At 39.6% G+C, this 14,714-nt stretch overlaps 1 protein-coding gene across 2 annotated transcripts in view; it reads right to left on the reverse strand.

Annotated features, from left to right (window-relative positions):
• Positions 1 to 14,714, reverse strand: part of ZBTB21 (zinc finger and BTB domain containing 21) — a 40,523-nt gene that overhangs the window by 18,403 nt on the left and 7,406 nt on the right. For both annotated transcript variants that reach the window (XM_050933480.1, XM_050933491.1), the window contains exon 2: positions 567 to 3,904. In XM_050933480.1, the coding sequence (XP_050789437.1) occupies positions 724 to 3,891 (3,168 nt within the window). In that variant the 5' untranslated portion in view covers positions 3,892 to 3,904 and the 3' untranslated portion in view covers positions 567 to 723. The remainder of the gene's footprint in view (positions 1 to 566; positions 3,905 to 14,714) is intronic.

Below are 14,714 nucleotides of genomic sequence, written 5' to 3' on the forward strand. Positions count from 1 at the left end.
TCCTTAGAAACTTCTATTTAAATGGCTGAAAGCAGGCTTGCTGCTGCTTTAAATATAAAATCCAAGTATTAATATTGCTGATTTTAGATTATATTGTATTTTGCACAAGTTCCATATAAGAATGAAACAATTCCACATTACCATAAAATAGCAAACATTCATTCCCAATAAGTGTCAGGGGTAACTCAAACTTGAGGTTTATTTGTTATTGCTAAAATATTACTAAAAATCTAGATTACTAAAGAAAAATATTCCATCCACTTCTTTCCTAACTTCAAGTGCAGGGCTAATATTTATAGGGAGATCAGGTGTTCATTATACTCAAAACAAGAAGTTGGTTACAGTATAACACTACTATAAACTCACAGTTAGAATCTACATTGTTGTTCCTTTTTTGTTTTTAATGTATATTTATATATATTGACACCACAGAATGAAGATCCATGCATACAATCAAGATGTGATCGGATTTCAATGTTAATGAATTATACTGTTACTATAAGATCCCAGACAACAATACTTTAAATTATTCAAATTTCTATCTACTAACATCAAAGTTAGTTTACCTTAATCTTCAAATCCAAGCAGCATCATAAATCCATCTTTACTTTTTTGATGTTTCTTGTCCCCTTAGATTTCTAGTTTATATGGCATACTTCTGAAATATCCTGGAAATGGTCTCCATTTAACCAGCTTTTTTAACTACCTGTTGAAGATCTCTAACTAATTGTGTGTCTGTTCATGGCTCCAAAGACTAAATGCAGTCTTGAATGTCCTGTGACAAAGTTTACACATATATTGTCTTTTGAATGTGATTGCTGAAAGTGGTGGGGCATGATAAAAGAGTGTGTCTGATTCTTGTGGAACAAATAATTTCTCAGTAGTAGTTGGGCTCTCAGATAAACCTGTCGGACTATCAGGCTCTAAGGGCTGGATTTTGGGTAGAGGCGGGGGTGGAGGCAGAGGTGGCGGTGATGGGGAGTTAGCTGGTGGACATATATCAGGATCTTTATTCACTGATTCCTCTGCAGCCTGTGACATATGAGACTGGAAGTGGCTCCATAGACGGAAGTTGGTCCGGAAAGCCTTGTTGCACACATGACAAATAAATGGTTTTACAGAGCACAAAAGCTCCTGGTGACGCTCCAACTGCTTGTGTACAGTAAAAATTTTTCCACATTTTTCACAGGGCCACAAGCCAGTGACTTTATTAGAAACTACTTCCTTAGCTTCTCTGTTGGTTTCAGTAACCTCATCCTCTATATCGTCTGCAGGCTCTTCTTTGACATGAATTTTAAACTGTTTGGAAACACTTAGATCTTCAGGGAGGCATGAAGAATCTTCAGAATCAAAGTTAATTTGTTCTGAAGAATCACTGAATACTCCATCTTCCTTTGCAGTAACAAAATTGTTCATTTTATTAGATTCTGATTGAGAATGCAATCTTGAAGCATTCGTTATTTCACCATTGTGATCAAGAATAGGTAGAGAAAAATTCTCTGTTGGAGACATGGTATTTTGATTGTGAACTTCAACTTGATGACGCCAAATACTAAAGGAGGATTTAAAAGTGCGCATACACTCAAGACAAGTGAGCTTTTTATATTCACACTTGCTTTCATGTTCATGCTTCAGCTCTGGAGAAGAAAATCTAAGGCTGCAATAAGGACAGACTGTTGCATTTCTACAAAGACGCTCATGATTTCCCTGTTCAATAAGAGAGGAGAGCTTAGCATTACAAAGACGGCACTGATAGATCTCTTTGTTTTCAACTGGACTTGCAATATGAATGTGCTCTTTTTGCTTAGAAGCCTTATTTCCTCCAATTGGTTTTTCCCCTGGATGCATTTTTATGTGCTGTTTAAATTGGGAGAGAAAACGATAAGCTTTCCCACAGTAGGTACAAATGTAGGCTCCTTTGGATCTTGCTCTTAAGTTCCTTTTGATGACTTGCTGTGCTTGTGAACTGGACTGTCCCTGAAAACCCTGTTTGCCACGTCGTAGTTTAACAATCAGTGCTTTCTTAATCTCTCTCTCTCTCACAATATCAATTAATTTTCTTTGGAATTTTTCATCCAAGACAGCATGTGAACTGGAAGCAGGTGAGGGGTTCTTCACAATTCCATGCTGTGTCTGGCAATGAGTCCATACTTTAAAGTTCGTATGAAATCTCTTGTGGCATATATCACAAGCATATGGTTTCTCTGGATTATGATACATATTAACATGACGGTGAAGGCCTGCTGTAGATCTGAAAATCTTAAGGCAGTGCTTGCATTTAAACTTTTTGTTTGGTCTCACTTCTTCCAATTCACTGTATTCATCTTTACTGACATCAGAATCTGGAAAGTCAGCATCAAGATGCGTAGGACTTGAACTTTCCTCAAAATTATCCTCTGACCCAGGAGAACTATGCTCATTCACTTTCAGTTTTTTAAATGGTAGCCTTCTATCTGCTTGAAACCTCCTTTTGGCTGGAAGTCTACTCATATCCCTATTATCATCGTCAGTTTTAATACGGAAGTCTTTACTGGCAGATGTTGAAGCATCTCCTACTGTAACTCTTATTATTTCAGAAGGCTCTGAAAGTGGGCTGCTAGGTTCAGTTTTTATTAGTATATCAGTTAGAGGAGAAGCTACCTCCCTATCAGTCGACTGAGAGGCACTAAAGGACCTAAGGCGGTGTGGGTGTATAACCTGTGTTTTGTCATCTAGGACGGCCTTTTCTGAAGACTCTTTCAAGGATGACTTTTGAGATGTAACATTAAATGTTTTTCCCTGTGAGTCACTAGTCACTAATGATGATCCATGTGAAGCTTTTAAATCAATAGAAGATGAATAAATAGGAACCTGACTATCCATGGACAATGACCTTCGAAGGAGACTTTTTACAAGTGGGCCACTCCGGTCAATACTTTGGTTTTCAGGACCAGATCCACTAGATGGAACCACTAGTCCTAATTTTGAGTAGTATAGCAAATTCCTATCTTCTCCTTGACCATTTCCTTTTTCTGTCTCTCGCCACAAAAATGTAGATTCTGATGAACCATGCAGAGATAAGATTGGAGGACGTGGTCTTTTTAATGACATCTCTGCAGCTTTTCCTCTTAGAAGCTGTCCACTCACTCCTGGCTCATCACACAAAGTTTCTTTCTCAGCTAAAGGCTTTTGTGGCAATACTGCATTCCTCTTTACCAAGCCACTTCTACTTTGGTCATCCACAGTTCCAGAAGGTTCATGAAGTTTGGTGTAGCTCACGGGACTGTCTTTTAGCCACCTCCTGTCACTTAATGATAAACTGTGAAGTGGGTCAATTGGTTTTGTTACTTGTGGTCTATTGTTTGTTTTGATGGCAATGGAGTGTGAAGGCTTAGAGCTATGGCTTAAATCATGCGTTTGACTGACATTTTTAACTTGTGCTTCATTTCTGCTCTGACAAACAATGACACTTCTCTTCTGAGAACTGCTTTCATCATCTTCTTGAAACAATATTTTTTTAATGGGACATGCTGGAAAAGGAGCTTGAGGACTCTTAGAAACAATGTTGGTAAGAAAGGAAATTCCAAGGCTGTAGCCCAATTCTTGAACAGCTGCAAGACTGCTTTTCTCAACAAACAAAGACGAAGAGTAAATGTAGTTTAATACATTCTCAAAAGCATCTGGTTCACAGAAGTCAAGCTGAAACACTGATTGAGACTCATTCTCTTTATTTGTGAAGAGAGTCTGGAAGTATTCACTGCTGGCAGCCAGAACATTTTTATGAGCTCTAAATTTTTGGTCTCCCACTATAAGAACAACATCACATAGCTGTCCTTTTAGACGTTCCTCATTCAAAGCACTTAAGAGAGAAATGGCATGTGCTGGGTTTATGTAATGCAAGAGCCCCTCCATGATTTGGATTTATCTGAAAAACAAAAATAAAGATAGTTATGGTCTGTTTTATATACACTTTTAAAATATAACATGAACCTATACAACCAATTAGTTTCTGATTATAGCCCACATAGCTATTTTTTCATTAACATTAAAGAATTGTAAGTTTTGAGGCTATGCCTGGGAATTAAAAGAACAAAGGCAATCTGTATCCATAACTCCAATAGATACACGGGCATGAAAAAAAAGCAATTTGTGATTCTGCTTTTCCAATGCACCTTAAATAGTCACTTTCCATTAAGATTATTATATCTGACCAATAAGGGAAGCTATGTTCTCTTCCTGTAGCTAGCACATGCCTACTTCTCTTTATACAGGAATACCCAGTAAGTTGACTGAGTGTGAAGGAAGCTTTTTCCAACCAATACTTCTGCAAAGACATACTCAAAAATTATTGCTAAAATCCTGAATCTTAGACCTACAACATGGGTTAATTTTTAAATGCAACTCATTTTTGAGGCCAAACAACATAGATAGTACCCTGTTAACTGAACAGACTAAAGTTTTTTGTTGCTATTTTTTTAAATGATGGAAAAAACCTACACTGCTTAATTGCCTCTGATGAAGACTGGTGTAATTAACTCTCATATTTGCTTATATTTAAGGGAAAGGCAAAACGTATACATTAACAACTTTGGAAGTGTATTACTAAAAAAAAAAAAAAAAAATGTACTTTTAATTGAGTGGCCAGGTATCCTGCCTTTCTAGGAATTTAACAGTTTTACAATGGAGTCCAAGTATTTTTTGTCGTCACAACTTCAATATATAGTGTACCACCAACTAAACTCCCTGGTTTGACCCCAGCAACAGATGAAGTTGGTGCCCTTGTGCCTTTGAGCAGGGTTCTAGAGTGGTTCTTCCTCACTGTATTGTTGCATGCCATGAAGCTGTAGTGCTCAAATCCTCAGGTGACACATATATGGATAGCATTAGCCTTTTTGAGACAGCATCACTCTGGAAGCTCATGTGGAGTTGCTTGCCCGCTAGGACCCCTAGATCCTTTTGAGGGTCACTGGTTTCTGGGATATAATACCTCATTCTATAGGCATGACCTGTGTGGCACTCTGTATCTCAAAGCAGCATCCGGGAACCCCCATATTCATCCTGTCATATAATTAAGATTAGGGCTGTCAAATGATCAAAAAGATTAATCTTGATTAATTGCAAGATCAAAAAAATTAATCATGATTAATCTCAGTTTTAATCACACTGTTAAATAATAATAGAATACCAATTTAAATTTATTATACATATTTTTGGAAGTTTTTCTATATTTTCAAAATATATCCATTTCAATTACATGACTCAATAAAAAGTGCAGAGTGCTCACTTTATATTTTTTATTACAAATATTTGCACTGTAAACAAGATAATCTACAAGTGAAAGCATAAAGGGGCATATGAATATTTAGCATATCTGGCATATAAATACCTTGCCAACATTGGCTACAACAGTTCCATGCGAATGCCTCTTCTCACTTTTAGGTGACGTTGTAAATAAGAAGCGAGCAGCATTATCTCCCATAGATGTAAACAAACTTGTCTGTCTTACCGAATGGCTGAACAAGAAGTAAGACTGAGTAGACTTGTAGGCTCTAAAGTTTTACATCATTTTGTTTGAGTGCAGTTATGTCAAAAAATAATTCTACATTTCTAAGTTGCACTTTCATAATAAACAGATTCACCTCATACAAGTAGGGTAATTAAAAATACTGTTTCTTTTTTTAAAATCTCGTAATCAGCAGCGGAGTTGTAAACAAAGAATTTACAATTCTGTGACTCAGCAAAACCCACCAGGACGTGTCTGGGCTAGTGTTTTCCAAGCACATGGACTGAGGATATAAAATAAGGGAAAATGGCATCATGCTTTTGCCTTTCTCCTCCTCCACCTACCCAGGAAGCAACAAGAACACTGGGAAGACAAAGACTTGAACAGTGTAGACTGGTCCCAGGCTTAAAGGGGAAGCCTGTGTAGTAAGAGCTGTCACTTAGCTACAACATCCAGTAGGATCAGAAAAATCGCTTGATCTAAATATTGCCTAGTTTAATAAGGTTTAAGATTTAGACTGTACGCTTATTTTTTTTGGTAACTGTCACTGACTGTGTGCGTCTAACACTTACAATAATTTAAATTATATCTTTCTGTAGTTTATAAATTTGTTTTAGATTTTACCTAAAACAGTGTGTTTTGGATGAAGTGCTTTGGAAATCTCAGCTCAGTTTACAAAGGCTAGCATATGTCCTCTCCACATCAAGGGAGAAGAGGACTGGGTAATAAACTTACACTGGCCAGGAGTCTGACCAGGGCAAGAGGGTGTATTCCAGGAGTCCAAGGCTGGGGGCTTGAGAGATTTGCTTGTACCTTTCTCTGTGTGATTTGTCAGTAGCTCAGGGAGCATTCATGCAGTCTAGCTGGGTGTGGGGCTCCACATGCTGTTGTACTGAGTGATGACAGTCAGGGGCAGCTCTAAACATTTTGCTGCCTCAAGCACAATGGCATGCCGCGGGGGGCGCTCTGCCGGTCGCCAGTCCCACGGCTCTGGTGGACCTCCCGCAGGTGTGCCTGCGGAGGGTCCACCAGAGCTGTGGGACCAGCGGACCCTCCGCAGGCATGCCGCCAAAGGCGGCCTGCCTGCCGCCCTTCCGGCGACTGACAGAGCGCCCCCAGTGGCATGCCGCCCCAAGCACACGCTTAGTGTGCTGGGGCCTGGAGCCGCCCCTGATGACAGTGCCTGGAGGGATTTGCTGCTTGTCACTAGCAAAGCATTGTGAGAGACAGCCCAGGCTGGAGAGTGAAGGGTGCACAGCAGTACCCCAGTTCCAGGTTGTACTCCAGGGATCCCATCACAACCTGCAGTTCTTGTTCCTAGATGTATACCTGCATTTGGCTGTATTAAAATGTATTCTGTTTGAATGGGCCCAGCTTATCAAGTGTTTCAGATTGCTTTTTATGAATGTCCTGTTCTCAATATGGTTTACCACTCCGCCAATCTTTTTGTCATCCTCAAATTTTAATCAGCAATGATGGGATAGGATGACCCCCAGCTGAGGCATCCTCCAGTGGCAAGCGGTGGTACAAGTGTGCCTGTCTCCATTTCCCCTTTTGTTTGCACAAGAAAGAAACATAAATCTCTCAAAGTTTGATACAAAGCCTGCCTCTGGATGCAATTTATTCATACACATCAAGGCAGTAATTCTCCCAAAATCTTGTAATAAACCATTTTTCAATTTCCACAATAAATAGAGCCAGAGTTGGCTTTTTCCATTCCCCTCTCCAAGGACATCATCTTCAAGTCCCCAAATCAAGAATCAAAACAGCATTTTCTTCCCAGTTCATTTTGCCCTGATCCAGGTCCACCTTGTCAGGCCTCCCTGCCAGAGTGCCCAATTTTCCAGCAGTGTTCCAGTCTCTCCCTGCTATCAAGTCCTACTCCATTCTCCCTCAACACTCCTCTTGTTTCCAGACTCATCTTCCCCGACCGCACTGATCTCCCCCTTTTATAGGGACCACTGCCCAACTCTTCTGCTCATCGGGGGTCCCCAGCTTTGATCAGTTCTCACCAATGGCTTTCCTCCAAGCTCCTCACCAACAGCTCACAGTTACGGCTCTCCTTCCAAACTCAGCTCTCTCCCAAGCAACTTCTGCCAGCTCTTCATTGATGCTTCCTGTCTCTCTCTGAGTCAACTCAGGTCCTCTCTCTTCTGGTCTTGTACAGCTGTCACCTGACAATTTCCTCCCTAGAGGGCCCTGGTGTCCACTTCCAAGCCCAACTGGGAGTCAGCTCACAAATCACAGGTACTCTGGCCTCTTCCAACTTAGGGGTTAGTGCCACGCTATGACAAGTGATTTTATATTTACTTGAATGATATATTAATAACATTGATGTAAATGTTAAATACCATTCGACCTAGTACCAACCCTTGTGGAGCCCCACTAGAAACCACTTTGACTCAGTGGTGATTCGCCATAAAAGACTACTTTGAAATCTGTCACTTAGCCAGTTCTTAATCCATTTAACAGGTGCTTTATCAATATTGTACAGCGCTAATCTTTTAATCAGAATGTTGTGCAGTGCTATGTAAAATGCTTTACACAAATCTAAGTATATTACATCTAGGCAGTTACCTTTATCAACCAAATTTGTAATCTCAAGCAATGAAATCAGGTTTGTTTGACAACACCTATTTTCCATAAAACCAGATTGACTAGCATTAACTATTATTCCTATCCTATAATTCTTTATCAATCAAATCCCCTTTGAAACTTAAAAGTTTCTACGTTGGCCTCAGCCAGGGCGTGAACCTACAGGTGTTCAGTGCATTGGAGGAAGTAGGACTGATCAGACTTATAGGTACTAGGTCAAACACACACCATAGTCTGCCTAATACCATGAGCAAAACAGCAGAATTCCATTTCTTCAGCTGAACTGAAACTATATTCAGTACAGAGCTAGTGTCTGTGAAATTCTCTCCTTTAAATATTTCTAATATTAAGCCCATCGCTGAAATATCCAGGTGGAAAAATCAAGACTATTGAAACAAGATCATGAAGACAGCAACAACTAATAAGAGATAATTTTGTTTCAATATTCCTGGATTGATAAGGTCCTTAGCAAAAACTATGTATTCCTATATTTTCCAGTATTAACATGCCACAAGATCCTTAAGAAAATCACAGTGTATTTGGTCTCAGGAAATCCTTGTGCAACAATGCACATTCAAGGGACAGAATTGGCAAATATTAATCTAAAAATACACTGTACAGATTTACTATCACTGTGCAAACTGCCCCAGGACACAGGGACCTATCAGGTTACTTGTATTATAGTACAGTGTTTAATTACTAGATCACATATTACTTTTCCCACATGACCTCTGCCTAACCGAGTGCACAGGATGGATAGTGCTCACTAAATGAACAATTATTCATTATTTTTATTCTCAGCATCCAATTTGTGTGGCCCCTGCTTTATTTAGTGTACATCATCCAACACTACACTGAATACAAGATTATTAATTTTCTCAAGTTTTTCTGTGGTTCCGATCACCATAGTATGAGTGCTTCACGCTAATGAATTTATCTTCACAATACTCCTATGAGATGAAGTGGTAGTATTTTTTCCATCAGTAAAATGGTGGATGGAGGCACAGAGAAATTAAGACCAAGATAGTCAAGCATCCACTAATTTTGATTGCCCAATTATAAGCAACTAGGACCTAATCTTATAGAGTACTTAGCATTTTCGTAGCACTTTATATGTTTCAAAGCACAGCTCCCATTAGCTTAGGATACAGTTAGGAGTGCTCACCACTTCTGCAAGTCAGACCCCAGGTGTCACACACTGGACACCCAGAAAATGAGGAATACATAATTAATGGCCAACTATGAACATTTTGGTTTAAGTGGCTTGCCCAGCATCACATAGGACCTTTGTGGCAGAGGCAGGGATAGAATCCATTTTTCCAGGGCAGCATTCAACTTCCTCAACGATGGGACCACCTTTCACTTTCTGCAGTTCCCTACCTCATAAGAGCTGCCCTACTGGGTCAGAACAAAGGTCCATCTAGCCCAGTATCCTGTCTTCTGACAGTGGCCAGTGCCAGGTGCCCCAGAGGGAACGAACAGAACAGGTAATGATCAACTGATCCATCCCCTGTTGCTCATTCCCAGCTTCTGGCAAAGAGAGGCTAGGAACACCATTCCTGCACATCCTGGCTAACAGCCATTGATGGACCTATCCTTTATGAATTTATCTAGTTATTTTCTGAACCTTGTTATGGTCTTGGCCTTCACAACATCGTCTGGCAAGGACTGTGTGTTGTGTGAAGAAATACTTCCTTTTATTTGTTTTAAGCCTGCTGCCTATTAATTTCATTTGGTAACCCCCATTTTTTTTTTTTTTTTTGTTATGAGAAGTAGTAAACCACACTTCCTTATCTACCTTCTCAACACCAGTCATGATCTTATAGACCTGAATCGTATCTCCCCTTAGCTGTCTCTTTTCCAAGCTGAAAAGTCCCACTCTTATTAATCTTGCCTCATATGGAAGCCGTTTCATACCCCTAATAATTTTTGTTGCCCTTTTCTGAACCTTTTCCAATTCCAATATATCTTTTTTAGAGATGGGGCGGCCACATCTGCACACACTATTCAAGATGTATGTGTACCATTGATTTATATAGAGGCAACATGATATTTTGTCCTATTACCTATCCCTTTCTTAATTATTCCCAGCATTCTGTTCGCTTTTTGACTGCTCTGCACATTGAGTGGATGTTTTCAGAGAACTATCCACAATGACTCCAAGATCTCTTTCTTGAGTGGTAACAGCTAATTTAGACCTCATCATTTTATATGTATAGTTGGGATTATGCTTTCCAATGTGTATTACTTTGCATTTATCAACTTTAAATTTCATCTGCCATTTTGATGCCCAGTCACCCAACTTAGAGAAATCCTTTTGTAGCTCTTCGCAGTCTGCCTGGATCTCCACTATCTTTAGTAGTTTTGTATCGTCTGCAAATTTTGCCACCTCATTGTTTACCCCTTTTTCCTGATAATTTATGAATATGTTGAATAGGACTGGTCCCAGAACAGACCCTGAGGGACATCACTATCTACCTCCTCTCCATTCTGAAAACTGACCATTTATACCTACCCTTTGTTTCCTATCTTTTAACCAGTTACCAATCCATGAGAGCACCTTCCCTCTTATCACGTGACAGCTTACTTTGCATTAAGGGACCTTATCAAAGGCTTTCTGAAAATCCAAGTACACTATATTCATTGGATTCCCTTGGTCTACATGCTTGTTGACCCCCTCAAAGAATTCTAGTAGATTGGTGATGAATGAGGTTTTAGTAAAGGGAAATCATGCATAAATCCCTTCATTTTCAGTTTAAACTGATTTTTACCCCAAAAATCCTGGGTTTTACAAAAAGTATTATTGATTTTCCCTCCAATTTTCACCACACTTTTGTATCAAATATATAAAAAATAACTAGTTTTATTAGAAAAATAAAATACATTGCGTAAGAAATATATTACAATAATACATTAGTCTGTGTGTATATGCAAAGCTGTTTGTTGAAGTATGGCTATGTATTAGTTTAGAAGATACAACAAATAGGTACACACACAAGCTCTGAAGTGCATGCACATCTTAACATACTGATGAATCTCATGCCCACCACATGCACATTTCAAGCTTTTAGCAGATAATGATTTAAAGATCTGAAACACTAAAATGGGTAGAAAATGAAAATCTGTATCAGAATACGTTTCAGGGTACAAGGAAGTCCTCTAAAGTTTAAAAAAAAAACAAAACCAGGAGAAAATGATAAAGTTGATTGTATGCACTGCAAATGGCGTGGCTCAATTACTAAATGTAAATATTTATAGGCTAATAGTTTTAAGCCTACAACAGTAAACTGTTTAATCAAATGAAAAGTTTTATTTGGGGATTACAGATGTATTGTTTTCTTAGACTCAGAAGTAGCATTGTGTTTTGAGTTCTGCAGCAACCACATTGAATTCCATTCATCAAAGCATTAATCTACTGAATAGTTTTTCCCCGTCCTTCCGTTCACCAAAATAAATCCCGATATTTACCCAGAAAAATTATTAATAGTTTTTTCCAACAATTTTCACCTGTTTTTGTTGTTGTAGTAATAAACACGGATAAATTCTCAGGAAAAGTTAAATACAAAAAAAGAAATTGAAAATGAAGGCACTCCTACTCATTCACTACACACCTTCCAACTTCTGCATTAAGTGAGGCAGGGATCCTGGAGACAACAGTCTCATTTCACTACAGAATTCTGATCAATTCCCTGGGCTCTGTCTCTTCTATGCACTGAATGAGGTCCTTGCTGCCTTTGTTACCTTCAGGAGAGTGATATCAGCTTGGGTCATGTAGCAGAGACAGTGGCAGTTTTCATTTTGATTGCTGGGAATGCAAACAACAGTGCATGTGATCCCACCCCTATTATGCTTTTCTGTTCCCTCACAGCTTCCCAGACACGCTGGCATAGGTGCTGAACTAAGGGTGCACGGGCTGCTGCAGCACCCCGACTTGAAATCGTTTCCATTATATATAGGGTTTACTGTTTAGTTCGATGGCTCTCAGCCCACTATAAAAATTGTTCCAGCACCACTGCATGCTGGTGGTTTGGGTGGCAGGGGTAGGCATTGAGCTTAGAAACTACAAACCTTAGGCCATGGCTAGCAGCAACATAATGGGGGAGGAGTAGTGTGGGAAATTTGCTTGTGCACTCTTGCCACCACAACTACCCCCACCACGCTGTCTTTGCCCAGGTTTGCAATTTGGGAAGGTCAACAGTGGTTCCCAATCATCACAAAACATTCATGTTACAAAGGGCAGGGGGCCAATGCCACTTGTGCTCCTGCTGTGAGCTGCCCACCCAATGGGTGCCAGGCAACTGTCTGCACGTGTCCCCGGGCCATACTTGTTATGCCTGATACAGCAAGCCAGTTCAATGAACACCTTGTGTCAATGAAAATGTTCTGCTTTGTACTTCAGTGGAATAAGTGGAGTGATTGTTAAGTATCAGAGCACTAGACCCTGATTACGGACTGACAATTATTGCTTTGTGCTTTCATGTCTTATAGCTGAAAGTGTGGCCTTTAGCTCATCCTCCACACCAGTGGAGAGGCTGTCTCAGATTAGAAGAAGACAACACGTGATGATATGTTTAATGAGATTATGAACACCTCTGGGACAGCTGACACTGAGCAGAGAGGATTTCTCTATCTGAAAAACTGGACATGGACATTGCAAGCAGGAGAGCAGCTCAGGAGCATGCGCATGGCATGGCACACAGCAGGAGATGCTAGGGATTCTGAAGGACACATTGAGGCATCTGGTAGACCTTCATGAGAAACACCTTGAGGTTAGACTCCCTCTACAGCCCCTGCAAAACAGCATTCCTGCATCACTATATTCTCACCTCCCCCTCATGTTCCAGGAGGTGAGGGAGAAAATACTATATCCCTTCTACTCCACACCAGTGGAGGGTACTAGGAATAAAAGGTGCACATATAATGATCTTTGACAGGCAAGGCCACTATATTTAAAAGAAAAGATCACAGTGTTTTTCCCGTCCAAATATTATTCCAATGACTGTCCCAGGTTACATTATTTTCCTGATCTTTCACTTCCAATATATTTATGCAATAAAACTACAGGTCCTGAGAATGAAATAATGTTTATTACTTCATCCCATGGAGGAAAGGGAGGTACAGGGAAACTACAGAAACAGAGGGCATTTGCTGGAAACAGAAACTCAGCAGGGACAGCAAGGTTCACATTAAGGGAAGGCGTAACTCAAGAAGCAGCACACATTACTGGGGGTCATTACTAAATTGCGTTTTCAAAGCCCCCCTGAGACACAGCGCTCCACGATGTGCTCCTCTTATTGCCCTTGTATCTTGCTGCTCAAAATTAGCAGATAGACTCCATGCCCTACTCCTGTGGAAACTTCTTCCTCTTTGCCTCACAGATTTTATGGAGCACACAGCAGATAGCTACAACCAGGGGACACTGCTTTCACTGAAGTCTAACCTAGTAAACAAACTGCACCAGTGATCCTTTAAATGGCCAAAGGCACATTCAACCACCATTCTGCACCTGCTCTGCACCTATTGTTGAATTGTTCCTTGCTGCTGTCCAGGTGTCTGGTGTACAGCTTTTTGAGCCAAGGGAGCAAGGGGTAGTTTCCATCCTCATTTTCACTTTATCCTTCACATTCTTATTTTGCAAACAAAAAGACAGATGAGTTAAGATTGTAAGTGTGCTTTAAGGCGGTGGCTCTTAACCTTTCCAGACTACTGTATCCCTTTTAGGAGTCTGATTTGACTTGTGCACCCCAACGTTTTACCTCATTTAAAAACTACATGCTTACAAAATCAGACATAAAAATAAAGTGTCACAGCACACTATTACTGAAAATTGCTTACTTTCTAATTTGTACCATATAATTATAAAATAAATATGTTGGAATTGAAATGTAAGTACAATATTTATGTATATAGTATATATGGAGCAGCATAAAACAAGTCATTGGCTGTATCAAATTTTAGTTTGTACTGACTTTGTTAGTGCTTTTTATGTAGCCTGTTGTAAAACTAGTCGAATATCTAGATGAACTGATGTACCTCCTGGAAGATCTCAGCGTACCCCCAGGGGTATATGCACCCCTGGTTGAGAACCACTGTTTTAAGGAAGTCCAGATAACACAAGTCAATATTAAATTTAATCTCCCCCCTACCTTACAAAAAGTCTATTTCTTTAAAAAGCATAACCACACAAAGGAGCTCAGCTTGTTTCCCACTGCCTTGTGATCCTTCTACAATTACTCTCACCCCAACTGATTTACCCACACACATTTAATTATTCTCCTTAAAAATTAAAAAGGTAAAAAATAACACATTACTAGGAGATTATTAGTATTGGACTAGTTGAATAAAAATTAGATTTTATAATTTTCTGGGAGAAAGGAGATAGCTCTTATCTCCTCTATAATATAGCAATGATATTCCAAAGACAGGTTTCCATTACAGAGTTATCATCATATAGGATCCTTTTCTTCCAGAAAGCCTTTCAGGTTGTCCTTTAAATTCTTCAGAGCCAAGTACATGGATGAAATTGACATTTTTACAGATGGCTGCTTCTATTTCCATCTGATAAGTACCTGTTATTCCTCCGCCCAAAATTTTTCCTTTTTTATTGCTGTGAGAGTGATAAATCATTACATCCTCT

This window comes from Gopherus flavomarginatus, chromosome 1 (genome assembly GCF_025201925.1).
Source record: "Gopherus flavomarginatus isolate rGopFla2 chromosome 1, rGopFla2.mat.asm, whole genome shotgun sequence".
Taxonomy (NCBI): Eukaryota; Metazoa; Chordata; order Testudines; family Testudinidae; genus Gopherus; species Gopherus flavomarginatus.